This window comes from Embiotoca jacksoni, unplaced genomic scaffold (genome assembly GCF_022577435.1).
Source record: "Embiotoca jacksoni isolate LCO1_2020_lvr unplaced genomic scaffold, fEmbJac1.0.p SCAF_19, whole genome shotgun sequence".
NCBI lineage: Eukaryota > Metazoa > Chordata > Actinopteri > Embiotocidae > Embiotoca > Embiotoca jacksoni.
The window spans coordinates 656,428-675,550 of NW_027185329.1; the positions used below are offsets into that span (position 1 = coordinate 656,428).

General features: G+C 44.1%; 1 protein-coding gene across 1 annotated transcript; it reads left to right on the plus strand.

The window, feature by feature from the left end:
* The first annotated feature begins 1,609 nt into the window (after window positions 1–1,609).
* Window positions 1,610–18,506, plus strand: tut4 (terminal uridylyl transferase 4). The gene is made up of 30 exons (XM_069152916.1): window positions 1,610–1,726; window positions 1,962–2,173; window positions 3,852–4,381; window positions 4,469–4,620; window positions 5,274–5,390; window positions 5,482–5,659; window positions 5,828–5,916; window positions 6,044–6,095; window positions 6,359–6,428; window positions 6,816–6,942; window positions 7,226–7,345; window positions 9,238–9,432; window positions 9,552–9,726; window positions 10,348–10,886; window positions 11,253–11,403; window positions 11,943–12,029; window positions 12,258–12,361; window positions 12,481–12,642; window positions 12,747–12,836; window positions 13,764–13,877; window positions 13,961–14,038; window positions 14,146–14,323; window positions 14,402–14,449; window positions 15,016–15,098; window positions 15,187–15,302; window positions 15,893–16,047; window positions 16,201–16,298; window positions 16,606–17,149; window positions 17,680–17,850; window positions 17,957–18,506. Exons 3-30 carry the CDS (start codon window positions 3,931–3,933, stop codon window positions 18,043–18,045), a joined length of 4,533 nt encoding a protein of 1,510 aa, XP_069009017.1. The 5' UTR covers window positions 1,610–1,726; window positions 1,962–2,173; window positions 3,852–3,930; the 3' UTR covers window positions 18,046–18,506.
* The last annotated feature ends 617 nt before the right edge of the window (window positions 18,507–19,123 follow it).

Below are 19,123 nucleotides of genomic sequence, written 5' to 3' on the forward strand. Positions count from 1 at the left end.
TCAACACCTTTTGGGGGATTTTTGACAGTTACCTGGCAAAAACATTAAAAAAATAAATAAATAAATTCAGGGACCTTTTACATTTTACAGTAAGCGATAGCATAAAATTAAGATAGAATACAAAGCTTGTAAATGATGTTATTGTCATTAAAAAAAAACCAGTGCAGGATATTTTTGTCGTTAACTGGACGTTATGATTGTCTTGTTGTAGATGAGGAGTCTCCAGCTTTTATTTTGAAGGCATTTTGGATACAAAAGAACTGGAGCACAAACCTTTCCACCTTAAACTCTCGGCTCATTAGGCAAATGAAGGCCTGCTCACCATGGCCTACTTATTATAAAAGCCCAACAAATGAACACAAGCCAAAACTGCAGAACAAAACCTGAACTCTCTGCGGACTGAAAACAAGCTTGTTCCTCCCAAAGAGAAGTTTTCACAAACTGGGTCCCAGAGGGTCACATATTTTTCAGCCCCCCCGCTCCTGTATCCAAACTATTATTGAGGAAGGCCAGCAGAATGGAAATGGTGCAACATTTTTAAAGATTAATTGTGTTTTCTCTTCATTGTAAAAGAGCATTTCTGCCTGAGACATCATGGGAAGTTAAGGTTGAAAGATATATAATATGACTTGCTGACATCAGCATGTTCACAAATATTAATTCCTTTTTGGTACTTATACCCTTTTAAAGTTTTATCTTTGAATATAATCGTACCGTATGTGCTAAAAAAAAATAAAGCAAAGATACAAGATCACAAACCAAGGGAGGTAAAGGCTGTTCATTTCTACATTTTGACTGAGATAATAAAGCGTATGTCTACGGTGGCCGCAGAGGACCATTTATATAATAGTATTCAGTATCAGCCCTTGTCAGAACAAAAAAAGAACAAAAAACTATGGCCTTCCACATCTTTAACAAAATCACCTTTCATTTTTTTAACTTTACTTTTGAAAATGTTTTTTCAAACGCACAAAAACCCAAACAACATCAACAAAACAAAAATAAAATAATTAAAAACATTCAAGCACAAATTTTAAAAAAAAGTCGAACAAAAATAAAACATTAAATAATCTTTAAAAAAAAAAAAAAAAACTTAAACCAAAAGCAAAATTGAAATTAAAATAAAATTAAACTACATCTCTGACACAAACAGGTACAATAGTGACATAAAACAACAACCAGAACATAAAAGACATCATTGATCCATAAGTCACCGCAAAGAGGTACGAAATTATTTTTTAAAAAGTTGAGCTCTAACTCTGTTGGTTATTTGTGAATTATATGAATTATAATATGATATATAACTCAAATCGGTTACACTCAGGGCGAGAGGCCTTCTCACATTAACGGAGCAACTTTATTGTTAAATAATCTTGAAATTATGCAGACAAATATTTGTATGTCGGTCTATATTTTATTTCAAACGTGGACTGAAAATGTTTTAAACAGAACAAAAAGATAAAAAAAAAAATAATAATAAAGACAAAGACAAAGACTACTGTATTTAGAGTAACATATTTATCCGAGCGGTCCTTGAACGCGGCACGCTTCACGCCCCTCTTCATCATCAACTCGGCAACTCCCACAATGCAGCGGGGCGATGTATTAAACATGGCGTCAGTGGTTGCTGTTTTGAGCAGGGCCGTGGGATTAGAAAACCATAATGTGGACGCGAGCCGCGGAGACAGCTGAACGGGGATCCGGAGATCGAGCTCAGAGCCCCGAAGTGAGTCAACACGCGCTCCCGTGCGCCTGGAGCGGTCGAAGTCGGTTCGTTTATCCGCTTTTTAATGACTTGCTTGCTGTGGTGGCAACTGAGTGCCAGTATTATTTACCCCCCCTCCCCCTCTCCTCCTCCCTCTCCTCCTCCCTCCCCTCCTCCCTCTCCTCCTCCCCCCCCTCCTCCCTCTCCTCCTCCCTCCCCTCCCTCCTCTCCTCCTCCCCCCCCTCCCCCCTCCGAGGCTTCAACCGGACGACCGGGCGCAGCGGCGGCTAACGACAGTTAGCCCGACGGAGACGGGCTGACCGCGGCCAAGAGGAAAACGTCGCTCCTGGAAAGTCAACGCGAATCCCTCCTCCTCCTCCACCACCTCCTCCTCCTCCTCCTCCACCACCTCCTCCTCCTCCTCCACCCGCAGCACAAGGAAACACATTCGGGTTTTTGTATTTAATGGTGAGTGTTTCCGTTCGTCGGTGATGTGTGTGTGTGTGTGTGTGTGTGTGTGTGTGTGTGTGTGTGTGTGTGTAATCCCCCCCCCCCCCTCTCCTCCTCCTCCCCCTCCCCCCCCCCCCCCCCTCTACTTTTCGTGTCTGTTGTGGAAGTTGAGCTAACCAGTGTTGTGGTGACGTCATCCCTTGCCGTGACGACCTCTAACCCGTGAGCAGGAAGGTGGATGTATGTTTGGACACCTGACGTCTTCCCGGACTCTGTTTACGTATGAGCTGTGTTCGTGATTATTAATAACAACAACAACAACAACAACAACAATAATACCATTTATTTGTATACCATCCTTTCATACAGGAAATGCAATATTACGTTTCCGGTGAAGCTTTTGAGAAGTTTAAAAACCGTACAAGGTTTCTTATTTTAGCTTTATGAACATATGACCTATTAATAGAATAGTTAGAGGTGTAATTGGCTAGTTTCTTCTGCAGCTGCAACAACCAGCCATATAATAGATTTGTTAATCAACAGATAATTAACTGTAAATTATGTCAATAACAAATTCTTTGAGGATATGTTTTTCTCTGTTTTATAAAATTGACTGCTGTTGGAACAAAAGAAGACATTTGAAAGTTCAGCACGGATTAATCTGATGGCTTTTTTTATGTTGTTTTTGACACTTTATATACCAAATAATGAATTAAGAAAATGGTCTGCAGAATAATCAATAATGTTGATTTTTTTTTTTTTTTTTTGGGGGGGGGGGGGTTAAATATGTTTTTAGACTATTTTCACTGTACTAAACAAACCTAAGTTCGATAACTGCTTTCTGTTAGTTATAGGCCCAAATTCTCTTTCTGAATCTGAACTGCGGTTTTTATTTGCTAGATTTTAAAGGATCTGGAAGAAAATGTTTTGGTAATTATACAGTTTATTATATTGGTTGGTTTATTAGAGTGCGACCCGATGTCCGAATGGTCGTGGTTGGAGTAGCGAGTCCCAGGTTCGAGTCCCAGGTGACCTGTCAAACTCCGCTGTCAAATCAATACATACAAATGCATAAAAAAAGAATAAATCAAAAAGGACTTTGGGAGAATGTGCTGCTCGTTCTCAGCTTCCTGTTCTTGGTTTTGTACATTTTTATTGATCTTAAGTTCTCGGAAACCACAACGAGCGTTTTCACTTCTGTATGACACTTTATTGTGACGGGAGTTATTATCTGTTAATATAGTCAATAATAACCACATTAACTAACGAAGAGAAAATATTCACGAGTCAGAACTTATATTTTGAAAAATGCATGTAGACGATTTAAAAAACAAAATGTGTGGACTGATCAAGGAAACCATCTCCCACTGCTTCTGTCACTCTGAAATCATTCTGGTCTCATTTGATTTGAAAATAATCCAAATTCAACATATGTTGTTAATCTTTTATAATAAATTTAAAACTTGCACCAAAACCGTTTGTAAAATGAAAAATACAAGAACAATCAGAAGCTTTTCTTGTTCTTTGGATTACTAAAGATTTCTGTAGCAGAGACTGAGCAGATCACAAGTAGTTTCACATCTGTATTTAGTTCCTGAAAGTGTCACCATTTATTATTGCAGCACTATTTGTTCTGTAATCTTGCTAGTAAAACCGATAGTCATGATTTCTTTTTTTTCTTTTTTTTTGTGCCCAGAATTTAGGTGGCCTGCCTCCCTGGTCATCTTCAGTGTGGTGTTGACTCCACCGGGGACGAGAGCAGCAGGACAGGAGGGATGGATGAGTCCGTAAGTCCGGTCAAATCAGTGAAACACTCTCAGCCCAGAGGAGCCAAAGCTTTGTCCGGTGAGAAGCCCAATGCGCCCCGCAGCAGGGAAAACCTCACCGCTGCAAAGGATGAACACGGTGTAGGCAGCCAGGTAAGCCGCGGGCCGGGCAAGACTTCTGCAGACACCCACCAGGACAAGAGGAGAGGCCGGCCCTCCCGACTGACCCGGCTGACCGGAAGAACGAGCTCCGGGGACCGAGGCAAAGGAAGAGCGGCGAGCTCGCAGCAGCAGCAGCTGGCGACACAAGCTCCCGACTCCAGGTGGTCCGTCTCCGCGGACAGCAGCCCTTCAGCAAACAGAGAGACCCGCTCTCCTGTCGTGTCCGGCACACCCAAGAGAGGCCTCGCAGAGCAGGCCAAGAGCTCCACCGGAGCCCCGGCGAAGGACAAGTCCCATGGTGGGTTTACCAGGAGTTCCTCCCGAGACGATCCAAGCCGCTCTTCTGCATCTCCGGTAAACTCCTCCCGTCTTTGCTCTCTTGCAGCGGTGAAAGCTGCAGCATCGATGCATCGGCCCGTCGAAGAGGGCACCGAGGCGATGCCCGCCGCGGAGGACGGACCCCTGACGGAGCAGCAGCTGGGCCTCCGGCAGGCGGAGGAGCGCCTCCACAGAGACTACATCCACCGGCTGTTGAAGGTAAGGAAGAGGCCTCATCGCCTCTGATCTGCTCGGTGCTCGTTTGCAACTGAATATATCTGCCAAACAACTTCGGATCTCAGTAATTTGCACGCCTATTCAGAAACATGAGGAGGACCAAGACCTCTTCTCTGCTTTAGTTCTTTCAAAGAGAGTTTGATTTGTGGGGGATGTGTCGTTAAATCAGGCAGAAACAGAGAGAAAGTTAAGCTGACGTTTTGATGGCCTATTTTATTTTTATTTTTTTAAGTCATTTATCAGTTAAATATATTTAGCTGGCTTCAGCCTTTCCTTTATGAGAATTTGCTGCTTTTTTCTGAATACATTTTATACCATTGCATGTTGAAACTACAGTCAGTCAATCTCAACCCAAATTAAAGTCAGTTATGTCAAACAGTTGTTTGGTATTAAGACAAAATAAACTAAGGTGTTTTTTGTTTTGTTTTTGAATAATAAGTATGAGAATAGAAACTTAGCCTTTCCATTTTTCACTTTCACTTTTGTTTCATGTCTCCACCATCTGGTTGATCTGGATGTGAGAATAGAAACTGGACGCTGGAGAACAAAAAGGATAAATCCCCATTTTCTGTGGAAAAACTACGAGAAACAGAAACTGATCCCTTTCACCTGCTTTTCTTTTTTGTTTTTTACAGCAGTCGCCCGAGTACCCGAACTACCAATACTTATGCAAGCTGTGCTCGGTGCACATCGAGAACATTCAAGGAGCACACAAACACATCAAGGAGAAGAGGCACAAGAAGAACATCACGGTGCGTTCCCCGGGATTTCTTTCTTTGTTTGTTTGTTTTAAAGTGGGATTTGAACTGATGCTTTTCGCCTCCGCGGTCGCGATGTAATTAGGAGAAACAGGAGGAGAACGAGCTGCGCGCCCTGCCGCCCCCCTCCCCCGCCCAGCTGAGGGCCGTGGACGCCGCCGTCCTGGAGACCGCCCGGCTGCACGGCATCTCGGAGGAGGACTTTGAGGTCCGAAGGCACATGGTCGTCAGGATGGAGGAGATCATAAAGAGGCACCTCTCCGGTACGTCCGCGGCGTCGCTCATCCCGGGTTTATAACGACGTCACGAAACACTTCTGCAGTACCACTGAAATTAGACCTCGCTGATCTTCGGCATCGAGTGTTCACCCGCACGGTTTCGGTCTCGCTGAGTGTGAAACGTCCTGTATGACGTCTTCTCTGGTTTTGCAGCTTGCTCTCTCCGTCTCTACGGTTCCTGTCTCACCCGGTTTGCCTTCAAGACGAGTGACATCAACATCGACGTCACCCACCCTTCCTCGGTGAGTCGGCTTCTGCCGTTTCACCAAATCCTCATGTTTTTTGTTTTTTTTCTGTAATAACATTAAAGGACATTGCAAGTCCACAGTGACATTAGAGTCTCAGTTCATTTTATATTTCTCTTTTCAGATGACACAACCTGAAGTCCTGATCCAAGTGCTGGAAATCCTCAAAAAAAGCCGTAAGTTTAGCTCGGTGTATTTTGAATTTGAACTCTAGCTGATTAATCGGGATTAAGTTGCATAAACCTGCAGATTAAGATGTAGCAGGACTCCGTCTCGCTCCCGATCCGCTTGTGTCCCCAACTCAAGATAAAATGTTTCTCTTTAAGGATTTTATAGAAGCAGTTCGGATATTTAATGTTATTTTGTGTGAAGGTGTTTGTGCAGCCTTCTTCAAAGTCCTTCACTTTGTTTTTTTGTTTTTTTTGTTTCTCTCTTCCAGCTGAATTTTCTGAGGTCGAGTCAGATTTTCATGCCAAAGTTCCTGCAGTGTTTTGTCGGGATGTCAGCAGGTCAGTGCCGGTTCAAATTTTTGCTATCTCTTCATGTATAATTCTATTTTTAGAATGATATCTGCGTTTCCTCTGACTGATTATTGAGATTGAGTTTGTAACTTTAATTAAGAGAATGAAATCTTTTCCGTGATTGGGTCCATCTCCGACAGCACCGCGGCGCTGTGTTAGGTGATTGTTAACGTTCTTGCTGTGTGTCAGACGCCACCAGAAAAAGTCCTCTTGTAAAGAAAGAGCAGTGCATCACATATCAAGCCTGCAGCCGTGTATATGTGTGGTTTTTTTTTGTTTCTAATTATTTTATTTTTTTTAACAAATCCCATATCAAAGCTCTTATACAAGCCAATTACCTCGTAATGAAGTCACTCCTCACTTGTTTCTGCACAGCGGCCTGTTGTGCAAAGTGAGTGCGGGCAATGAAGTTGCCTCTCTGACCACCAATCACCTGGCAGCGCTGGCTAAACTGGAGCCCAGGCTGGTTCCTCTGGTGCTGGCCTTCCGCTACTGGGCGAGGGTAAGACTGGGACTCAGCACCGACAACACATCTGACAGGAGAGACCCATAAAGAAAATCATTCTGCTGATCGCTAAGTCTTAGAAACGAGCCTTTGGTTTGGGTCTTTTACTCATCAGTTGGTTTATTAGATAACACGTGATGACACCGATTCAACGGGTAAATAATTATGGACTTAAACTGATTCAGGGAGGATTTACTTTCAGTTTTACATTTTGGATCAAAGCTAAAATACAGTCTGAAAGCTGTTTTTTTTTTGTTTTTTGTTTTTTTAATCTTTGCAGCTGTGTCACATCGACTGCCAGGCTGAAGGCGGGATCCCTTCGTACTCCTTCGCCCTCATGGTCATCTTCTTCCTGCAGCAGAGGAAAGAGCCCATCCTCCCCGTCTACCTGGGCCACTGGGTGAGTGAATGATTTCAACTGCGTCCTCTGCGTTCACCTCCTCTTTACATGTTTCTCTCTATAATTCTATAAATGACAAACCTGTTTTGAGCAATCGAGGAAAAAAATGATCACGATGACGTGACTGAAATGACTTCACATCCGAGTTGTCTGCTCAAACTTTCTTCAGGCGGCAGTCGGACTCATTTTACTGCATGCAAATTGACACCTGAACACCTGGTACACAGACTCTAAACACAGACTCACCTCTGGCAAAATCCATCACATAACAATAACACTGTTGACTGTGTTTCTTGGTTGTTTGCATATAATATATATAGATATATACTGTACTGTATATACTGTGCATTTTATATTTTTTACTGCTATTTTATTGCTTTTCTATTATTCTATTATTATCTATTGCTGCTGTAGCGAAAATATTTCCCCTCGGGGATTAATAAAGTAACTACCTAACCTATCCTAACCTAAAGGTAAACATGTTTGAACCCAAGATGTGGAGGGAAAACTGAGTCTTTATTATTATGAGCAGACACGTTAACTCTGCTGCTGTTTAGAAAATTGAATTCGATTTAAAAAAAACATCTATTTTTAGAAGACTATGTGGCATACATTTGCATAACGATGAGGAAAAACAGAGCTGACGCTGCAATAAATCTTTAAATTCTTTAAAGATGCAAAATTTATATTTATTCAGTTTGAAATATGAGATTGACCCATTTCACAAAGACTTAATTTATAAAAAAAAAAAAAAAAAATCTGAAACCTCTGTTAACACTTCAGTGCACGCAGCATCGAGGAATAACTGGCCTGTACTGTTTCGATAAGCGGAGGTGGAAACGTGTTGCTGAAGTGAACTTCCTTGTTTATAAGACCTGCAGGCAGTTTGTGCCTCGAGAGACTCGTGATGACAGAGAAGAATAGGAAGTATGTCATTCAGGTTCACAGAGGCTGCTTGTTAACAGATCATTAGCTGTTTTTATTGTAAAGTCTAAAAACCGAGCAGCGAATAAATCAGAGGAAGTCAAGTGTTAAAATGGCACCTGTCATTATGATAAGTGACACGGCGACTCGCTGAGCTGGTTCATCCAGATGTGGGACATCGAGTCACGCCGACGACACGCTGACGACATTCCTTAAAGCTCACTTCCTTTCCGCAGACGGATATTTAGAGGACGCAATAACTGCGCCTCTTTTTTGTTTTTTTTCTTCTTTCTTTTTTTTTTTGTCATCCCATAAGCCACTATGTGTTGGTAAATTGTTCAGTGGGGCGCCATGGCAACCCCTCGCCAACCCGAAGTGTTGTGTGACTGCATGTTCGCATTCAGGGGAGCTTATTAAGTAGCCGTCAATAAATTAAACGCAGTGGTTTGATTTTTAAATCCATTAAACGTGGATGTAAGTTGTTTGTTTTGTTTTTTTGTTTTTTTGTTTTTTGTTTTGTTCACGTGTGAAGTCTGAATTATGTTTGTTGGATTTCATGGAACTTGTCGAGTCAGATTGTTGTTTACACCTCGTCAGACTGAGGGAATTTCTGTTGTTGTTGTTGTTGTTGCGGAGATGTTTTGCTGTTGCTAGGCAACATGTGGCAATTATGTAACCAATGACAACATAGTAAAAATTAAAAAAAATGTAACAAATCTAAAATTGGAGAGACCCAAATGTTCCCGTTCTGTGAAATGAAACATCTCCAGCTGTGCAAGTAAACAAGAACGAGTCTACTTCCTCTTCTGTGTCTATAATATCAGTCTGTGAAGGCTGAAAACCACATGAAGTGGCCCAGAAAGAACAGAAACGATTATCTGAAGAATAAATCAAACAGCCACGTCTTTTTTGCTTCTTTTTTTTTCCCCACCTCTCGTGACGTGTTCGGCTTCACGTTTCTCCTGCAGATCGAAGACTTCGACGTGAAGCGCGTGGACGAGTATCATCTCACCGGAATCACGTCGGACACGTTCGTCCGGTGGGAGCGCCGACCTCCGACCTCCACGGACGGACGGGGGGAGAACCGGAACGAGCCCCGGGGGGAAGGCCGACACAAGCCGGAGCAGAACAAACCCAACGATGCTCATTACTCGAAGGGCTTGGTGAGTCATCCTGCAGCACGCGCTCACATGCGGTGGACGAGAATTTATTGTGGGCGGGGCCAGAGTTGATCTTTCTGCTTTGCTGGATTTAGCAGATCTCTCGTTACTGTCCCTTACAGACCCGCCTGACCTTGGACCAGGGTAAAGGCGTGTCCCTCGGCCAGTTGTGGCTGGAGCTCTTGCGTTTCTACACACTGGAGTTTGCTCTGGAGGAATACATCATCAGCATCCGCCTGAAGGAGCTCCTCTCCAGGGAGGTGAAGAACTGGCCTCGCCGCCGGCTCGCTATCGAAGGTAAGAGACCACTCTGTTGTAAAAGTCGTCCTAAAAGGTCTGGAGCATAAAAGTGTTCATAGCTTCCGGCTACGAAAAATGAGGCTGATGCAGAAGTGTCCTTAAAGCTGCAATACCAGCGGGTGCCACTAGAGGTCGGCTCCAAAAAGCCTCCGGCTCCATAGACTCCCATTCAACTTCTCTCATCAAATCCAAAGTGAATAAAATGTGTCCATCAGTTATCTCGGTGTTGTTAGCTAAAGTCACTCCTTCTTATTAGTTTTCTGGAGGTCCATCTGAAAATAATCCCTCATTCATTAGAAAAGAAGATTCAAGAAGACCTGTTTTTGGGGGCGTGTCTGTTTGATTGACAGGCCTGTGGTGCAGTCAGGTTACAGCTATCGGTGGGCGGGACGTAGTATCGTCAGGTTTCCAATCAGATCACTCAGATCCACCTGCTGGCTCCTCCCCCAGCTCGTCCAAATATGGTCACTTCCTGTTTCAAACTGCTCCGAACTAGCAAAGATGGTGAAAATCTGAACTGGAGGATTCATAACGTTCATAAAGTGACGGGTGACGTCGCTGCTGGTTGCCGGTTGTTCTGGAGGAATATCAGAAACTCACTTTTTTTTCTTTTTCTAGATCCTTTTGCCCTGAAGAGGAACGTCGCACGAAGCCTGAACAGCCAAATGGTGTTCGAGTACATTCAGGAGCGCTTCCGCTCGGCCTACAAATACTTCGCTTGCCCCCAGAAAAGAGGAGCCGGAGGACGGCAGAGGAACAAGAAGGCAGCGGGACAGGCCGCCACACTGGAAGAGGCAGAGAAGAAAGAGGCTGCATGTGTGGACGAGGAGGACGAGGACAAAAAAAGTCTGAGCGCTCAGAAGGAGCAGCGGCCGTCGAAGGAGGACGAGGAGCCCGACAGCGACGACGAAGGTGGTTCGAATCCGTCCAGAAAAAGAGATGAGAAGAGTTTAGACGCCAGCCTCACGGACATGGCGCTCAGCGAGGGGAGCAAACCGTCCTTCTCCCCCAACGGCCTGCCGGACAGTGACAAGGACGGGGAGGAGGACGAGGAGGAGGAAGAAGAGGAGGAAGGCAGTGTTTCGCTGAAGGACGGGCCTGTTGCATCAGACGATCTGCACTACGTGTTTGATAGGATGATTTTCACTGGCGGGAAGGTAACGAACACGAACACCACTCACTTCCTGTCTAGATGTTCTTGTCGTCAGTCAGACAGAAAAATCAGTTTTATACCGTTTCTGGGCTGTTTTTTAAAATAAGAGAGAAAATAAACGTTTGAGCTTTTCACTGTTTTTATAACAACATCTGGAAGCATCGTCTCACCTGTGGGAGCAGATGAGGTTTTATCGGCTGGTTTTCGGAGTCAGTGGTTGTGAGACGGCACGATAACGCAGAACAACTGTTGTTCTGTAAACTAGTGTAGGAAGGTTGAGGTTTTTCATTCACGCAATCATCCCGCGCTCACTCTGTCCAATTGCTCCTCTAATATTTGGACTTTTTTCTTTTGAATTCTTTTGTTCCAGCCTCCGACTGTCGTGTGCAGCATCTGCAAACGAGACGGTCACCTGAAGGACGAGTGTCCCGAGGACTTCAAGAAGATCGAGCTGAAGCCTCTGCCTCCGATGAACGAGCGCTTCAGGGAAATCCTCGACGGGCTCTGCAAGCTGTGCTACTGTACGTCTTCATCCTCGCTCCACGGCTCTGCAGCTGCACTCGAACGTTTTGCTTGAAATTTACATTTAGGAGAAAAAAAGTTGTGTTTTAACAGGATTATTTCCTGGGCGGCTGTTGGCTCATATTCATGAATTAGTCATTCAAATATAGATTATTTCACCTTTTCTTTTTTTGTTGTTGTGTAGTTTGAGCTGAAAAAGGGGGTTCAGTATGTTTATTCTTATTCAATCAATAGCACACGATTAATACCGACACAAACAACAATCTGCTGAGTAAACGATTCACTCGTCTTAAGAAGTAGAAGAAAACTGTGTTAAAAGTCCTTTCGTAATATCCTCGAGCACAAAGTGTTTAGTTTGAAACAACATATTAATTTCACAACATAACTGAGACGAATAAAAGCAGCAGATTGTCACGTTTCTGTTCCTGGAACCGTGACTTTATTTATTTCTTCTTCTTCTTGAAAATGACTTAAAATGGTCTCTTCATTATTGGATAAATGGAGCGATCATCTGTGGGACTGAATGTGTTGTTTGCAGATGAACTGTCGCCCACTCACGCCGAGCAGCAGAAGAGGGAGCAGATCCTCGCCAGCCTGGAGAGGTTCATAAGGAAGGAGTTCAACGGTGAGCGTGAAGCATAAACTACCGCAGAAACCACAAAGTCTCAAATATTTCCTGTTTGTAAACTGAAACCTGAACATTTCAGGTCGAGTCTTCCAGCTCTGATGAGACATTTATTGTGAGACATCTGCAGGGATTTTCGTGTTATTTCTCTACAAACCCCAGAGTTTTGATTTAAGCGTTTTATTTTCGGAGTTTATTTGACATCTCCTTCTGGTTTCGGGTCCACAGATAAATCCCAGCTCTGCTTGTTCGGCTCCTCCAAAAACGGCTTCGGCTTCCGCGACAGCGACCTCGACATCTGCATGACTCTGGAGGGTCACGAGACCGCCGAGGTCGGCAGAATACGCATCCTTCCCGTGATCGAACCCCATTACGTTCCTATATTTAGGCGTTTGTTTGTTTTTTTCCTCCATTTATGTTTTAAAATTATTTTTTGTATGTGTCCGAATAGAAGCTGAACTGCAAAGAGATCATCGAAGGCCTCGCGAAAGTGCTGAAGAAGCACACGGGTCTGAAGAACATCCTGCCTATCACCACCGCTAAAGTGCCTATCGTGAAGTTCGAACACCGACAGAGCGGCTTGGAGGGCGACATCAGCCTCTACAACACCCTGGTGAGCGGACGAGGCGCCTCCTGCTCAGAAAGCGCCGAGTCGTGCATTTTTTTTTTTTTTTTTAATCTGTTGTGAGTTAATGTGGACGGACGGTCTCTCTGCAGGCTCAACACAACACCAGGATGCTGGCTGCGTACGCGGCTCTGGATCCACGCGTGCAGTTCCTGGGATACACCATGAAGGTCTTCGCAAAGGTACGGTCACACAATAACACTTCGTTTCTAGTTCCTCCTTCGAGTGTGTATTTATGCCCTAATTTAATTGATATTCTCAGAATCGTTCCAGAAAACGTCCCCGTTTCTCACATTCAAGAAAACATTTTTGATATCTGGGCTTGTTCGCATTTAAATACAATTATTATAAAGATTTAATGCGTAACGGTGTAAACAACAAATCAGACGCTCAGATTCAAAGTAAACCAGAGTTTGTTCTTCAGAGGTCGGAAGTTTAAAGCTTTATACAAAAACACCTTTTATTAAAGCAGCTTTCTCATTTCTGAGACTTTGTCTGATTATGAATCTTTTGCTCAGCGTAAAGAGGGAAGCTTGTTTTTTGTCACGAGCTTGTTTTTGCTGGTTGCTTCAGTCGAGCTGTTCAACACTTCGGTCTAAAGTGTTCTGAGTGTCTATATTTAGTGACATCATCATCATCATCATCATGTTTTTGTGTAAGAACTGAACGGCACAGTAAAAAGCATTTTAATGTAACAACATGCCAAATCTCCACTTAAGCCCCATTTGATGGGATTAACATTACGGTGGTGGAGGGGGGGGGGGGGGGGTTACTGTTTTTAACATTCAGAAACAGACATGAAACACATCGATGAGTACTTCCAGAAAATATAATTATCTCTGATGATCATTGTCACTGGAAAAAAAAAAAACAGTTTAGATCTCGGCAGAGATTTTAAAGTTTGCTTCAGTTTTCAAATTGCAAACAAGAACTGCTGGAAGCTTATTTGGCAAAAATATAACATCAAAAAAATGGAAATAGAAGCCGTGTCCAACCTGCTGATATCCTAACAAAGCTAATTTTGAACTTAAGAACAGCTCTCTGATTTTAAACTGAAGTTTGATTGACATTGTGTCCTGCTCTAACTCCACCCGCCCGGGTGCTCACAGCGCTGCGACATCGGCGACGCGTCCAGAGGAAGCCTCTCGTCGTACGCCTACATCCTGATGGTGCTTTACTTCCTGCAGCAGCGGCAGCCGCCGGTCATCCCCGTCCTGCAGGAGGTACCGACCGCACAATAATCACCGCAGAGACCAGATCGAACGAATAGAATTAAATTGAAATATCTTTCTTTCTTTTTTTTTAGATCTTTGACGGGCGGACGGTTCCCCAGCGGATGGTGGACGGCTGGAACGCTTTCTTTTTTGATGATCTTGAGGATCTGGTAAGTTGAATCTTTTTTCTCCCGTGTCCTGCTTCCTGCTGTCTCCGGCCCAATTAAAGTCCCGTGTTTTTTTGTTTTTTTTAACGTTTCGTCTCTCCTCCCCACAGCGCCGGCGTCTCTCCGAGCATCCGCCGAACACGGAGTCGGTGGGCGAGCTGTGGCTCGGACTCCTCCGCTTCTACACCGAGGAGTTCGACTTCAAAGAGCACGTCATCAGCATCCGCCAGAGGAAGCGGCTCACCACCTTTGAAAAACAGTGGACCAGCAAATGCATCGCGATCGAAGGTGCGTCTCCGCTCGTCGCCTCCGAACTTCACCGCCAGACTCGTTGTCTTCTACTCACTCGTCTGCTCTCCTTCTCAGATCCCTTCGATTTGAATCATAACCTCGGTGCCGGAGTTTCTCGCAAAAGTAAGTGCTTTTGTTCATTTGTCTTTTATTTTTGACCCAAAAATATGTTGTTTGTTTTTGGGGTCTTTGCTAAATCAATCAATCAATCAATCGATCAATCGATCGAACTTTGTTTGCAGAGCACTTTTTGTACATTTTGGTGCTTGTCAGTTGATTGACAGGCCAATAATAAGACAGACTGTTGTAGACCAGAAAAGTTGATTAGAATTTAAGCACAATTTAAAGACAATTAAAAGAAAGGGGAAAAAAAAAAAAGAAGCCAATTTCAAAAAGACCAATGCATGCAAAACAATAGAGATAATAGAAATGTAGAAGGTAGATTAAAAGCTAAAATAACAGTAAGAGTAAAATAGAGTCAAAAAAGAAGTCAGAATTTTTGATAAGTCATCGTCCATGTTGTGGCTAAAAGCAAATGACGGTCAGTTCAGTAAAACACGTCACGTCACAACATTTAAAACCAGGTAGAGAAAACAATTATGTCATATCCTGATATTATATTATCTAAGACGACATCAAACTGTGACGATGCCCCGCCCCCTTTACGCCGCCTCTTCTTCCTCCTCCAGTGACGAACTTCATCATGAAGGCCTTTATAAACGGCAGGAAGTTGTTTGGGACTCCCTTCTATCCGGTTCCCGGCACCGAAGTGGTACGTCGCTCACCAGCCGTCTCCTCCACGCTCACATTCACGCCATTAAATGTTTTTGTTTGTGTTTAAAACACGCTTTCCGCCACAGGATTACTTCTTCGACTCGAAGGTGCTGACGGACGGCGAGCTGGCGCCCAACGACCGCTGCTGCCGGATCTGCGGGAAGATCGGACACTACATGAAGGACTGTCCGAAGAGACGCAGGTTGTCCCCGCTTCATTCCTGAAGGTTTTACTCCCGCTGTGGTAGAATAAAAAAAAAAGAAAAGAAAAGAGAAATGCCTGAGAAATAATAAACACGCTGCAAATTCAACTTCCGATCTGTGTTCTCATAACTTCTCGTAACCCCGATAGTGTTCAAAGTTATTTAACACATTTTTCCATCAAATCCATCTAAAATCAGCTGAAAGGATTTTTTTGGGGTTTTTTTACTCGAAGCTGTCGGCGTTTATTTTCTCGCCAGTACCGACGACGGCCGTCCGACACGAGACATAGACGCCGTTAGATATCAGCAGCACGGTGAGAAAAAGGTTCAGGGAAACTTAGAAAACCATCTCGGCTTTCAGAGTGAACGCAGAGCAGCAGCGAGGTCACTTATTCCTGCAGCTCCGGTAACAGTCCAGAGAAACAGCATTTCTACGGCGTGTATCGTACCGAGTGTCGATGCCAGAGATTTCCTGAACAGGAAATCATTGTAGTTTGTATAAATGTGTTGTTGACGTTCTTTTATTATTATGATGATTATTTTTTAATTTTTTGATTTTTTTTTTTGATTTTTTTTTTTTTTTCTGCCAGGATGAAGAAGAAGGAGAACGACAAAGACGAGGACATCAAAGAGGAAGAGCGAGAGCTGAAGGACCGCCGGTGCTTCCAGTGCGGGGACATGGGTCACGTACGGAGAGACTGTCCCGAGTACCGCCACCTCAAACAAAGAGCCACCGGGGCTCCAGGTGAGAGGAGCTCGTTAAACACCGAATATTATCAAAGGAGGAATGACAGTTCTTGGTGTTTACTGGATTTATTTTTTTTTTTTTTAAACTTTAAAATCCCTTTTCCAAACTTCATATTCTCAGCATTAAAAACAGCCCGTTGTGTTCCCGCAGCTCCTCACATGGTACGAAGCATCGTGAGCTCCCAGTCCATCCCGATCCCCCAGGGAGCCGCAGACTGTCCCGGGAGGTCCAGGCAGCCGTCTGAATGTGTGAGTATCACTTCAGTAATCATGTTTCAGACCTTCGTCCTTCTGTCTAATTGAGCTCCCAGAGGTTGTTGTTGTTGTTGTTGTTGATAAAATGAGTGCAAATTGGAAAAACTATTCAGATTTCTTTGGTGTGCATTAACTAATGTCACAATTAAAATCAGAAACACCGTCATATCTTTAAATTTGGGAAGTAAAGTCACAACTAATTTGGGTGAACTGCTCCTTTAGTCCTCTCGGTGTTTCTACGGTTCGGACATCAGTTAAATAAATCAAAGTGTGACTTTTGTCTGATTGTTTCTGTTTTCAGTCGGACAGTCGTCAGACTCCGCCCTACTCCCCGCAGCCCACCGCTGTCCCCCCGAGCGCCTCCCAGGCCTCCAGTTCCCCCCAGCCCTCCCACAATAAGAGCGGTTCTGCCGGTCCTCAGAAGCCGCCCGGTCTCCCCGCGGTGCCGCTGTCTCTCTTCAGCTTTCCTACCTCCCACCCGGGTCAGTATCACCCAGCGGCGCTCACTGCACTGGGGCTTCTGCCCGCCCACCAGCACCAGTCCCCGGGGCACCCGGTCCACCTCCCCTCCACCTCCTGGCCCATCCACGGACCGGTCCTCACCGCGGCCTCTCCCGCCGCTCCCTCCCCGCCCGGCCTCAAATTCGCCCTGCGCTCGGCGTCGGGCAACGGGAGTCCGACGGGCTCCGGGGGAAACCCCATGAACCTGAACGACCCCAGCATCATCTTCGCCCAGCCGGCGGGGAGGCAGCTGGGCATCGGGGGGCCGGGACGGGACGGACACTGGCACAACCACCTCGCACAACCGGGCTCACTGATGGGAAACGGCACTGTGGTGAAGTCAGGTAGTTACTGGGTGAACTGTGGTGGCTCCGTCTGGCTGCTTCTTCCTCTAGCTTTGTCTTTAAAGAGCAACTTCACACTGACCCGAAGCAACCGGCAAGAATTTAAAATCTTTAAGATAAGATAAGACTTTATTAATCCTGCAGTCATCACAGCAGTTTAACAATATAGGTAGAATTATTTTTTTAAATAGAACAAACTGAATTTTTTTCTAAGAAAAGTGTGAAAAGAAATTACAGATTACATTTATTTACAGATAATAAAAAAAAAAAATTGAACAACAGGACTTTGAATTTCAGACATGAAGGTTGTTTAAGCTACAATTTGGTGTTAAGTTGCTCACGAAGAACATTTCACAGTTAGTCGTTAAAACGGTGAGACGCACCACTTAAAAAAACCTTTTTATTAAACCACAGATTTTCCTTTCAAAAACTGGACTCAACTTTTTCAAATGCAGCTCTTCTTCTCCTCTTTATCTTTCACTGGAGTCACTGTACATGTGTGGTGTTTCTTCTTCTTCCTGTCTGAACAGAGTCCGGCCACCCGGCTCAGTTCGTCGGTGTGAACCAAGGCTCTCGGTCGTGGGAGCACAACAAAACGCCCCAGTACGCCCTGTCTCCATCCTGGCCCTACAGGATGCCCCAGAGCTTCATCCAGCAGGGCAACGGAGGCTTCCAGCCCGGCAAACCCTTCGTGGCCCAAGGTCCGACGCGATAAACACTTTGTTCTGTTATAACTGCTGATAAGTACGTTGTCTCGCGTTCTCCAATAGCGCCGACTTTGTTGTAATTCTTTTCTCGGTCCTTCAGGTTCTGTTGTGCATCCGAACCCCAACTTCCCGCTGGTCCCACACGTCCGGCATCCAGTCAATCTGAATTTCATCCAACAGAAGAAGTAAAACCTGCATCTCCGATCAATTAGGTTCCTGGTCAGTAACATAACAAACGGAAATTATGTACTCTTCGCATCATTTGACCACAAGAACAATTTTTAAAGTGAATTTTATCGGTTTTTTTGTACAGTTTTTATGTTTTATTTTCTGTGTCATTACATTGATTTGTGATACAAATGTTAAATATTTTAATACCCCCATTTTTGAGGGGGTCCAAAAAAGTGTTTTTATTTTATGTGTAAAGTAAGGAGGAAAAGATGTAAACCTTTATTTTTATTAGCTGTATTCATACTTTGCTTGCCACGAGATGAAGGCTTTGAAATAGATGTTTGTTTTAAAAACAATCTAACGTGTCACCCTCAGTATGTAGTGCCAAACGCAGGGATAGCAAGAAAAAAGGGAAAAAAAATAATAAATATTAAAAAAAAAAAAAAAGGCTACAAAAAATAAAGAAAAAGCAAACAAAAGCCGACTGTCGTGTGGGTTCATATCGCCGTGTGGATTTATACACATTAATAATGCCGAATGACCATTCAGGTAAACCGGGACTGTTGCATCTTCGGTTCTTTGAAACGGTTCTCCGCCTGGAAACTGGGTTCACCTCGCCGTCGGGGAGCGCAGACGCTCGTATGAACTGTAGGAGATTTCTCTAATGAATCTGCAACGACGCAAAGTGAATAACTGAAGTTAATGCAGTTTTAAAGCTTCTTTTTTTTCCTTCGAGTGAGAAAGGAAAAGTGGGAAACGGCGTCTGGTTTCACAAACATGAAACCTTCATGAACTACAAATTAATATTAGAGACTGTAAAAACTGACTGTATTTTTTGAGGTGTCCTGTCAGTCAGGTTTACAACACATTTCTTTTAAAATGGAGGATTATGGGGGGAAATGCTTTTTTTTAGGCCAAAAGAGGGTGTTTTAGTTGCAACACCACGAGTGACCACTAGGCGGCTGCTCGTGAGTTCCCACTGGGCTCGTCGAATTTACGTTGAGATAACGTCAGGAAATGTGCACGAACAGGAAACCTTTGATTCAAAATGGGATCAACGGGAAGGTGGTTAATGGGAAAAGTGCTTTTTGGGCTG

Bases quoted from the DNA above. Each gene is read 5' to 3' on its own strand.
- tut4 (XM_069152916.1), top strand. From the start codon at position 3,931: ATGGATGAGTCCGTAAGTCCGGTCAAATCAGTGAAACACTCTCAGCCC. The intron at 6,429-6,815 runs GTCAGTGCCGGT...GTTTCTGCACAG, and splicing joins TTTTGTCGGGATGTCAGCAG to CGGCCTGTTGTGCAAAGTGA. The intron at 16,048-16,200 runs GTGAGAGGAGCT...GTGTTCCCGCAG, and splicing joins AAGAGCCACCGGGGCTCCAG to CTCCTCACATGGTACGAAGC.